Raw genomic sequence first — 12,015 nt, forward strand, 5'->3', positions numbered from 1 at the left:
ACTAGTTTTCTATTCACAGAACAAACCTATTTGGTTCAGCATTTTTAAAGATCCATCAGCCAACGAATTTACCAAATGAAATGAATTCATTAAATTTTATTATAGTGGAGTGTTTGACACAAGCTCCAAAAAAATAGGTATAAACTCTATGTCAGTAGAGAATTAAAATTCATACACCATAATCTGTTCCTGTTCTTGAACAGACTGTGTTTCAGAAATTTTAGGTTTTAGAACAAACTTTCATGATTTTTAATTCTTAAATCGTGATGAATCATTACACAAGATTTTTATCATGTATTTTTTGATATAAAAACTAACACATAAAAATATTGTCCATAAACCTTAAGTAGTTTGGGAGCAGTAAAATCAATAAAGACCCTCACAGAATTTTTGTTAGGATAAAAAATTTATACTGACTTGCAGAAGTTGTATCTCTCAAACTAGAGTCAAACGAACCCAAATTATTTTTTGAGACTACATGTCTGAAACATTCCTCTAAAATTTAAGATTTTTTTAATTCACCATTTTTTAGAACCGTGAATTTCTTTTAGATTGATTGGAATCTAAAATAACAAGACATAATGCATTTTCAAGAAACACATAAATAATTCTATATTTTTCATAAATAAAACACAATAATCATGTATTTCATGATTTTGATTTAATATAAATACAATCATGCATGCTGAAATCATAGAGATCAAATTCATAATACAAATCAAATATAAGATCCAATGTGTTTACATGAGAAAATCTATTTTTCTTCAAAAGAATCAGATCCTATTCTTGGATTTTGAAATAAGTCATGAATCAATTATTATTATATCTAACATAAAACTAACTTAATACATGATGTTCATGAATAAATCTAACACAACATAATTCAAGAATCATACCAAACTATTTTCTTTTCAAAGAAACACTTGAATTAAGCCACACACCAAAAATAATTTTTGCTAAAAATATTTTTAGACATTTTATTGCTCCATGGACTATATAACATCAATTCTTACCTCATTCATGACTGATATATAACTTAATATGCATATGATAATCATATCTCAACATTCTCATGCTCTTTAACATCTTACATACACTAATAGTTAGAGTGCATTGACCTCGAAAGCCAAAAACCAAAAACCAAAACCATAAAACTAATAGACCTTTTTTTATGATCACCTTTCTCCTCTTAGCTATATCACCAATAAAGGAACAATCACTCCAACACCAAACTCCTTCAAGTAGGAAGTGTGATAGGGAGGAAGAAGACAAAATTAGGAAGAGAGAGAGGGAGTGTTTAATGTAAAGAGATAGGGGGTGTGAATGGGTCTTCTCTTTTTAAAATCTCCTTATGCCAATCCCATAAGGTAACTCTCCTCAAGCCTATCACTAAGTTATCATTTGCATATTCCTTAAAATCCTAGGCTAAATTGGATTTCCTAAGCCATTAGAAAACTTTTGAGATCTCTTAACCCATAGACTTGTTTTTTAATTAGGAAACTAACTAGATGTTTGTTTGTTGATAAAGTGGTATTTTCTCGATAATTAGAAGTTAAGAAGTAAAGAACTTTAGATAAGTAGGATGGGCTCACTTGGGGGGGGGGGGGGTCCCACCCTCTTGAATTAGATTTCATAATTGATTTAGTTAATTACCTAATTAATTTCTAATTTAAATCTAAATCTAATTTAGATCCAAGTTTTTATTTAAGTTAAATCCATATCAAATCCAAATTAGCTTCTAAATCAAATCTAAAAACAAAGCAAACATCTAAATCAAATCCAAATCTAAATTCAAATTCACATTTAATTAAAATTAAATTGAAACTCAAATTGAAAATAAATCTCAAATAAAATTCACTTAAAAATTGAAATTAAATTTTAAATGAAATTCAAATCATATTGAGATTCAAACTCAAATAATTATTCAAATTAAATTTTAATTCAAATAAAAAATAAATCTCAAATTTGAAACATAAAATTTTGTATTTATTTATTTAATAATTATAAAAAAATTATGAGTATTATACAAACGTGTCCTTTACCCACGAATCTAATATCTCCTGGCTGACAACTTTGGTGTGAGGTGGATAACTCTTGTGGAAAATTCGTTTCTATGGTGCCACAGTTTTCACATGGCTTACAAAAACAACTCGGATCCACAAAAAGACTCTTGGCAAGCATAGTAGAAACACCAACAATGTATACAACAATTGTACATCACAGGTGGCACACTAACTCCCACATCTGACCAGAGTTCAGTAAAAGGGAGAAAAATTAGAAAAAAGATAGACCATCGGCCATATATATATATATATATATATATATATATATATATATATATAGAGAGAGAGAGAGAGAGAGAGAGGTCCTTTGCTGTGTTTTTTTCTTATTTGATTTTCATTATTGCACCATCCTCTCAACGTGTGAATTTCTATAGTTGTTGTTTGCATGCTTTTCTTTTTGTCCATCCGACAATCTTGTTACTTCCATTACACTTAGTAACATTCGTGTCATATTTAGATCGATATAATTTAATGGATAATAAAGCTGGAAGCACCATCAGATGTGCTAACAAAGGTATGTTGGAGGCACATCTGGTCCCATTGAACGCGTTGCATGTACATATGAAGAGTTGCACGATCAAGTGTGGTGTTCTGTATAAATCACCCGTCATCTGTTACAAGAATGGCCCATAGGAAAGGAACATCATGAAACTGGTATTGGTCGATGGAGAGGTATGTCCTCCCAACTGTCGTTTCACACTGAAATGACCCCAAAAAAATGCATGAAGAAGAAATAGATGTCTCGCAAATAATTTCAAATGACTCGCAAAGTATGCAGAACACACGACAATGTTCAGTAACTGTTAACATCTCACATTTTTGCTTCATTGCTTGCAGGTAAGAAGGATGGAAGCCATAGTATTCGATCATTTGGTCAAAGCATTTGATCGTTTATTACAAGAGTTGAAAACCTACTACATATCAAACTTTTGTGTAAAAAAATCAACTGCAAAGTTTGCCCACCTTCTCTCACTGTGCGAGATTGTCTTACAGAAAACACCGTAGCTATAGAATCCCCCTAGAAGGCATGGACCTGAGCCAGCATAACGATATTGTTCAGTTACATAATATCACAAATCCGGATACGACAAGTCACTTGGTAATATAACTGAATGGTTCTTGCTCGGCGTCAATTGTTATTACAAGATTACTGTCTTGTTGCGTTGGCTGTGTGAGATTATTATTCTCGTTTGAAATTCATATATCATGGTGGTTTCGCTCGATATTCACCCGTCGACCGACTACATAAATCCTACATATGTCAACAAGTTAACCAGGCAACGAGTTGTGCAAATCACTGTTTCCAGGTCTGACATAAATACTCACATAGTAATGTAGGATTACTATCAGATTCTCTATGAAATGCTTCACGTTGTCATGTTTATATGCAACACAGTGGATTGCAACTTTCTTTGTACCTGTGGGGGGGTTGTTGCTGACAATGGAGCATTTTCAGCCTTGCAAGAAGGTGATGGCATGCATGTAATGGCAATCACACAAATCAAAGTCATCAATCATCTGGTAAGGATCCTATCACCTTGACTAAATTTATATGTCTCTTGAGGATTGCATCAAAGATTCTAATGCAAAGTGTGTACGTCCACCCATTCAGCCATCTCATTGAAGACGACTTCGTACTAAAAAATCAATGTGGATCAACCAACAGAAGAGGGTTCTAACTTTTGAAAAAATGGTTACTACAGTAATAACACCAACTCTTAACTATTTTTTGAACTTTCACTATGTCCTACAATGCGCAGGGCATCAGCAAATAACATAGCTACGACATTTGTCGTGCCCGCTACTAACCTGGACTGAATCCTCTGAATCCTACAAGAATTTCTTTTTTGATGCTCCTGGACTGAATCGTCTGAATGAACAGTTAATGATCATGATGCATCAGGCATTATGCTAATGATTACATCGTGTTACAGCCCATTTCTTCTCCACCATATTGTCCCATCCACTGAATAGAGAAGGAATGATGCATCAGCCATTATGCTATACATCTTATCGCTCATTTCCTCTCCAACCTGTACTCCAATGGACACTGCGTAGTAGAAAGCAAGAAATTCCTACTAAATATATAACATGGTACCTTAGAAAACATAAACAACCTTGGCCTCGCCGTGAGTTTCCTTATGTGTCTATTCATCTTATTTGTCATAAAAATTGACATAATCTAGGCCCCTCCATATGGATGGGCCGTTATATTTTAATTTAGATATATATTAAGCCATATAAAGGGGTATTTATTTCTTTTAGTTATTTAGTTTTATATTTTAAAAATAAATTATGCACATACATATTTGTATGTCTTTATTTATTTATCATAAAAATTTAATATAAACATGAATTATGTAGGCACGATTATATGGACGGTCCATTAAATATCTACTAGAAATAAAGATCACAACCATTAAACTACTAGCATTATATTAGAAAATATAGGTCACTTAAGAAAATGTAGGTCACTTAAGAAAATGATATACAAGTACCTTCAACAGAAGTATAAAATATGTAAAAGCAACACCTTAACAAGCTTACTTTAGAAACAAACATTGAAATAACAAAGTTTTTGTGCAGAACTTATGCATACTGTCACTTATATTACAAATCTATGAAACTTCAACTAAACATAACAACATAAGTTAATTATTATGTAATTTTTTAAAAATAAAAAGATATATTAAGAGTAAAAAGTGTTTTAAAAATCTATACTATGAAATGTTTTCCAATGCCAATATAAAGTAGAAAATTCTTGATTTCTTTTGTCAAAAGGACAAACTTATGAAGTAATAACAAAATATATTGATATTATCTCAAAATTTATAAAAGTAATTCTAATATCCAAATAGTATCATGCTTACATCATTATAATTCAATAAAAGAATCTAACATCCAAATAGTGTCACAATTGAAACTTGGGATTCTCATGACTAGGAATCGGGATTTTTTATCACTTCCACTTTTCACTTTTTTTGGAGTAGGAGTTCATACTCAGTCCAAGCTTGTAAGCAACGGGGTTCCTCTTGTATGGTAGGAGCAGCTAGTGCACGTCACCTTGTGTTGGGACGTTGCATGTTCAAAACCCAATGGTATAGTTGTATAACTGGTAGGGGTCAGCCTAACCCCAGCTTGCCTTTAAAAAAAAAAGAACTTGAAAAGTACTCGTTTGCAACTCGCTTCCAAGACACAATCATGCCCACACCTATTTGGACCTTAGTTGATGAACCACCCACCACGACACTGAAGACCTTGTGTGGGTTTACAGGAGAAGAAAAGATCATTAAGGAGATGAAAGACACTGCTTTTTTTCATAATAAATAAATATATATATATATATATATATCCACATAAGCCTTAGCAAAAAATGAGCTAGCAATTTGGCTGGTTGGCAAAGTAAAAAGTGGTCAAGAACGACCATTGATTGGGTTAGTCAAGGTCCAACCCTTAGTCTTGCAAGCTAAAAATGCGGGTTCTTAATAGGAGGTCAAAAGTCGAACGAAATTACATAGAAGCAAGACCAAGGCAAGAAAAGCTGAACCCAACCTAAGCCAATTGGACCAATACTAGGCCGAAGCAAAGTTAAATTCAAGTAAAAAGTCCAAGTCCAAATTTCAAAGTTCAATTAACAAACCTTAAAAAGGCCTTGCACCTCAAAGTAGTAGTTATAGTCAATACAAATCCTTAAAGATTATCTTTCATGATCAGTAGGATAGAATAATTTTAATAAAATTGAATTTTTCCTCTAAAACTGATTTTGAAAAAAATTAGGCGGATTGGTGGTTCATGAGGCCAAGTAATTTTGAAACAAATAACAATACCGGTAACTATGATCATTCTAATACAACTCAAAAGGTTGTCCTATGAAAAGAAAGGTTTGATGGCAATCCAAGTAACAAGACTCAGCCATAAAACTCCCATGAAGTTTTCAAAATTTTTTAAGACTACGTTTGGCCTCACTGAACGGACATTTGTTTCATGCCCTTTTCTATGAAAGAAACTCTCTTTCATAGGAAATAGAGTCTCTTTCTTATAAAGGGTGAAACGAACATCTCTATGAGAAATATGTGATGGGACCTAAATAATATATGCAAAAAACAGTTTTTCTGTCAAAATGAGTTCATACCTCCCTCATGAGGAAGGACTTTCCCTCTAAAGTGACCCTTTCAAATGAAAGAGGCTCCCAAGGGTAACAAACAGGGCCGGGTGGCCTCTTTGTGATTTTAGGCCACCACCTAGGGCCTCCTATTTTAGAATCCAGTGATAAGATGCAAACAGAGAACCTTCAGACGTTATTCAGCCAAAGTCACCAAAACTTGATCAGAACTTGATAATAGCAGGCGTTCACAAATTTCTACACAGTAGTGAGTGGTTTGGACCAACATTTGCACCAAAACAACCAACAATGAAGCACAAAAGAATGTGAAGAAACAAAATAATATATTGTACTAGGAAGAACAACACCATGATCCCTTCCCTAAAGGTTCATTCTTGTTTCCATGTAAGACCACAGTCTTCCCATTTCCCCGCCTGTTATCTAGCTTCTTCAGCTCTTAAAGACGGGAAAACTTTCCTATTCAATATACTATAGATCTCTTTGACAACAGTCCGGATTTGCAGCATCGACTTTGGATGAATCAAGTGCCGATCTTTTCATAAAGAACAGACCTTGAGACTCCGCTACAGCCCTACCTTCCTCTGTACTTTACCTCTCTCATTTCCTTGAGATCAGACTTGTTCCCAACAAGTATGGTAACAACATTCATATCTGAATGAGCTGTTCAAATTATAAAAGAAATAATGAGTGCATTTCTTGCTACAACAGAAGAGAGAGACTCACTTTGAAGTTCGTTGAGTCATCTACCAATGCTGTCGAAAGTCTGCAGTCTACTAATCTCATATACAACTAAAGCACCAACAGCACCCCGATAGGAGGTGACTGCCCTGAAACGTTCTTGGCCTGCAGTGTCCCATATATTAAGAATTTAAGGAAAAAAAGGTGCAATCCTTTAAATAAATAATAGAATTTTTATGTACAATGAAAAAAAAACTAAGGCCTCACAAGGGACTTAAACAGAGGCTTCATGTCTTTGCAAGATGAAATTCATACAGATATCAAACCTTTTCAATCGAACTTCAGTGAGAGAAGTAACTGATGAGCTTCTCCCCGGAGGGCTCCTTTTCAACCAAGCAGCAAAGATGAGGCAGCACCCGCGTCCTCAATGCATCAAGACTCATGGAATTGGCTGGCCACAGTAAATAATTTTTTGAAGACGAGGAACCTTTCTAGAGATGCAGATCACTTAATAAGCCTACCTTTCTATGAAGTAAACCCGGGTAATCAACAAAACCCCATGCCTTACGGGATCTGACCAGCGACAGTACATAATGTCAAAGTTGATTGATCTTAAAAAAGATGATCATCAACAGGGAACTGTAAGTACAGAAGTACCTCTGTTTGGGAGCCGGTGTTGGAGAGGAGATGAGAGGGATGATGGGAGTGGAGAAGAAAATTGGGAGATAGAGTTGTCAATTATATTGTGAAGATGTGGTTGAAAATGACTCATCCCCACCCCGTTCTCCACTGTCAACACTATTAATCTCACCTCTGTGGTGGTATTAATTAAACTCTCATTAAATACCGTCTCCCCTCCCACTCCCAACAAAGCCCAAGTTGCCGGATAAATCAAATACTGACTCTGAACTGGCAACTTTCTTCATTTTCTGCACCATGTTACCACTTACTACCGGTTAGGCAGGAATGTCTAGAACACATTAATTCAGCAAGTTGGGATACAATCTTGAAATTGAAGATTACTGGCAAAATGTTCACGTAAGACATTGGATATGTGTCCCCAAAAAAGTAAGACATGAGAACGCAGAATTTTTTTTATTTTTTAATCAATAAAAATTAATTTTTATTTTTAATTCTAAAAAATGTATGTTACTGAATAATATTTAAAAATAATAAATTATTTTAAAATGCTAAAATTATGGTTGTACATGTCAGTGTCAAGTCACCAAGGACACGCACACACAAGTCCCTTAGGTTCATTATAAGGCCTTTGATCTGAATCTGATACATTTTCCGGATATGTATCCTAAAGTATCAGAATGTGTTTTCAGTTTGGTTTTACTTATATGAACAAAGACTCAGATGGCATTGGGGTCTGCATTGGGATCCAGATCGAATCTGAACCATTTATACTCTTTATATGTAAAATACATGTTTTCAACATAGTATTACCAGACCAAGCTACCACCATAAATAATTCTGATTTTAATTGGTCTTATTTCAGATAAGGATACGGACCAAACTTATTGCATAAAATTAAAATCCATATCCGATCAATCATGGTCCAGCCTCTACTTCGTCCATTTGCGCCAGTAATCGCAAACGCCAAACACCAACAGGTGCACATAGATCTGGTTTGAATGTGTTGTTACAGAGCAGCATATGGATCCAGACTTAGTTACAGAGATCCTTTTCCATACCCAAATCCAATTAGCTTCTCACACTAAGCTTAGATTTTGGGTATAATCACACCCAAATTTTGTTAGTAAACTGATGTTGTTTGTAACTGCATCCTGTGTTTCATGGCTGAGCATATTACACTTAGCTCAAGTACTGAGTCGTAGTTTCGTACAGAGAGTTTGCTGTAGTTCTAAGACCCATGCTCAGGATCTTGCTATATTCAAATTTGATGACAACGTGATTAGGGTAATAACCAGAAAAAACATATACCCATAAAAATAACAAAGAGATTTACTTGGTTCAGCAATACCATGCATACATCCAAATGAAAATTTTGAGAGCTTTTTATTAATTTACAAGTATTAAAAGAGAGAACAAACAGAATATATAGAATAATGTATAAGTTTCAGACCATTTATCTTTTAGACTGTTTCAGACTCCTTTAAAAAACATATTTGCATATATTTTTTACTTAATCTAAACTCATAGATGTGATCTGTATGTCTTTTTTAGAAAAACTTGTAATTTTTTTATGACAAAGAACCCTCGCCAAAGCGAGAACCCCCCCCCCCCCCCCCAATGGGTCTCATGACCACCTTGCCTTACGTAGCCCCACCTTTGAAAACTAAGGACACACGTGCTCCAGCAGGGTTTGGTTCTGCATTGTCAAGTCAAGGCCTTCACAATGTATTTAGCACTATAAAAGAAATCAACGGTTCATATCACAAAAAAAATGATTAAATAAAAATCAAGAATTTTTATTAAATTGGTTCAATCTAAAGCATCATTCTTAATGAACAAGTAATGATAAACACATTTGTAGATTTAAATTAAGCATTCAAGTATGTTTTATTTTTTAAAGATTTAAGTAGAAAGATATCTAAATCGATATCAATCTTTTGTACAGCTCCTTCCTAGATCCCCTCTCAGCTCAAAAAAGGGCTGCAATAATAGAACATCGCTCGTCAAGATACTCACGACCACGATTCTTCTTAAGAGGAAAAAAGCAAAAAAAGGGGAACAAGACCTTTAGATCAGAACAAAAGCTAGGTTTGTTGCTTGGAGACTTCTTTAGGTGGGTGACGAATTTGTTTCTATCCCAATGGGCGGCATGTTCCGGTGGGGTGCGTAGCGTAGAAATTTGTCCTCCCTTTTTGTCACCTTGTTTTTATTGCCAGTCGCGGCACACAGATACTCTGTCACCATCGTTGAACACCTCGTCCTCTAAGCGGAGAAAAAGGAAGAAAGATGGGTGGGTCAATTGTTTAAGGACAGGAGATGAGGAGGTGAGAGGGAGGCGAGAGGGAGCATGGATCGGCTGGTCCGCACGGACGTGAAGGAATTGGAGTTGCTGTTCAAGAGGGGGCAGCAGCGATGCTCCGCGAGATTCAGGGTGGAGAATCTGATGCACACCATGTCGGTAGCCATTAACATATCGACCACCAACCCGTCCGCCTTCACCATCAAGCCCTCCTCCCTCGCCATCATCCCTCCCCTCTCCCCCGCCCACTTTTACATCTCCACCACCACCAACAACCGCTATGACGACCGCCCTCCACTGGCCTTCCCTCAGGACAATCTTTCCATAAGGAGCTCCATGCTCCCCACCGGCAAGGCCGAAGTGGAGCAGCTCCACTCCATCTTCTCAGAGCCTGGCACCCACGTCTACAAAGATGCCACCCTCCCCATCTCCTTCACAGGCGAAGACACCGCCCGTGCCATCATCTCCAGCGGCGCCGGCGCCACCTCCGTCCTACTCGCCAAGGCCGTCTCCGTCTGCACCCCTTCTCAGATGTCCGACCTCCTGCTCTCCACCGCTCGAATCGGGAAGCCGGAATTCGTATCCGCCCTCGTCGACGCCGGCGCCGACGTCAATTGCACGGACGGCCATGGGTTCTCCCCTCTCTACGTAGCCGTGGACTCCGGCAACGCTGCGTCCGTCAGGGCTCTGCTCTCCGCCGGCGCGGCCGTCGATCCTGCCGTCGATCGTTTCCTCCACTCGGAGGTCTCGTTCACCCGGCTGGACGTGCTCGCCGCGTTCGTTGATTCCGGCCGCTTCGACGTCGACGGCTCCGTCGACTCCCTGGGGCGGACGCCGCTTCACCTGTGCGCCGTCCACGGCAACGTCGACGCCCTCCGGTTCTGCATCTCCGCCGGCGGCGACGTTGACCGGGTCGACTTGAACGGGTGGAGCCCCCTCCACTGCGCGGCGGCGGATGGGCAGCTCGGGGCAGTGGAGTTCCTGCTGGGGGTCTGCAGCACCAAGTACGCGGTCACCCGCGACGGGAAGACGCCCCACATGCTGGCGATGGAGTCGGGGCACTACCGCCTGATGGACGCCCTCTGCCTCGGGGACAAGCTGCACAGGGCGGCAGGGCAGGAGGGGAACGTGCACGGGATGAAGGAGTACGTGTTGCAGGGGGCGTCGGTGGACGGGAGGGATCAGAACGGGTGGACGCCCCTGCACAGGGCGGCCTTCAAAGGTAGGGTGGAGAACGTCGAGTTCTTGCTGGATCGGGGAGCTGGGATCGACGCCGTCGACGACGCCGGCTACACGCCGCTGGACCTCGCGGCGGAGGCCGGCCACGACCGCGTCGCGAAACTTCTGATCGGCCGCGGCGCTCGTTGGAACAACAACAAGGGTCTGAAAGGTGCGCGTTGCCCGTTTGGTTTCTCTTGTTCCTTGGATCATGCTCCTCTTGTTTCCCTACTAAGAGAGAAGGAAGAGCAGCAACTGTAACTGTAAGCCCGATCAATTTCCCCTCTTGGGAATGTAATCATCATTTTCCTCCTACTCTCGTGGTAGTTGGAGGAAGAGAAAAAAGAAGGGATTCCCATCTTGGCTCTCCCTTCACCGTGCATTCTCCTAGTAAGATTTTCAAAGAAAGATGAAAAGTACTCGTTTGGGGATGATGATGATTTGTCATTTGATCTGCCGGAGCCACTACCGACTCCCAAATGAACCGATTGCAATGAACCACTACCATCCAAGCGACTCTTGTTTCCGTTGTCATTTTGCTTGGCTTCCAACAGAGCTAACCACAGGATCTCTTACTGTAGAGCTCTTATCGTTGTGATTATTATGACAAGCTATCTGCAAACCTATACATCTTTTAAAGAGAAGGAACAAAAAAGGAAACTAAAGCCAAGTGCTTCTTGTGTCAAATCTTAAATCCCAGGCTTTTTTATCCTCTCTTTGCTGCAATCAGTTTGGGTTTCTCTCAACAGGACAGAGCCTCTCTTTTTTCGATGAGTAATGCTGGGGTAATTAAACAAAACAAATCTGTGTACACAAAAAACAAACCAAAAATAGATGGCCCATAAACAAAAAGGCCCAAAACATGTATAAGGGATTCCTGTCCCACTGCCCAATCTTTAGGCATATCCCCTGGCCAGTGAGAGTAATAACAAAAAACCCACATAATTGGCCGGCCCATCTGTTAACATTGTTAAGGTGTGAATACAGTGTTC

General features: G+C 38.6%; 1 protein-coding gene across 1 annotated transcript; it reads left to right on the plus strand.

Moving 5' to 3' along the window:
• Positions 1-9,287: 9,287 nt before the first annotated feature.
• On the plus strand, positions 9,288-11,442 carry LOC149851279 (protein VAPYRIN-LIKE-like). Its single transcript, XM_089999671.1, has one exon. It carries the CDS (start codon positions 9,854-9,856, stop codon positions 11,282-11,284), a length of 1,431 nt encoding a protein of 476 aa, XP_089855797.1. The 5' UTR covers positions 9,288-9,853; the 3' UTR covers positions 11,285-11,442.
• The last annotated feature ends 573 nt before the right edge of the window (positions 11,443-12,015 follow it).

The sequence above is a fragment of the Nuphar pumila genome, chromosome 1 (genome assembly GCF_984573655.1).
Source record: "Nuphar pumila chromosome 1, dmNupPumi1.hap1.1, whole genome shotgun sequence".
Classification (NCBI taxonomy): domain Eukaryota; kingdom Viridiplantae; phylum Streptophyta; class Magnoliopsida; order Nymphaeales; family Nymphaeaceae; genus Nuphar; species Nuphar pumila.

Excerpts from the sequence above, each read along its gene's own strand:
- LOC149851279 (XM_089999671.1), top strand. The coding sequence starts at position 9,854 with ATGGATCGGCTGGTCCGCACGGACGTGAAGGAATTGGAGTTGCTGTTC.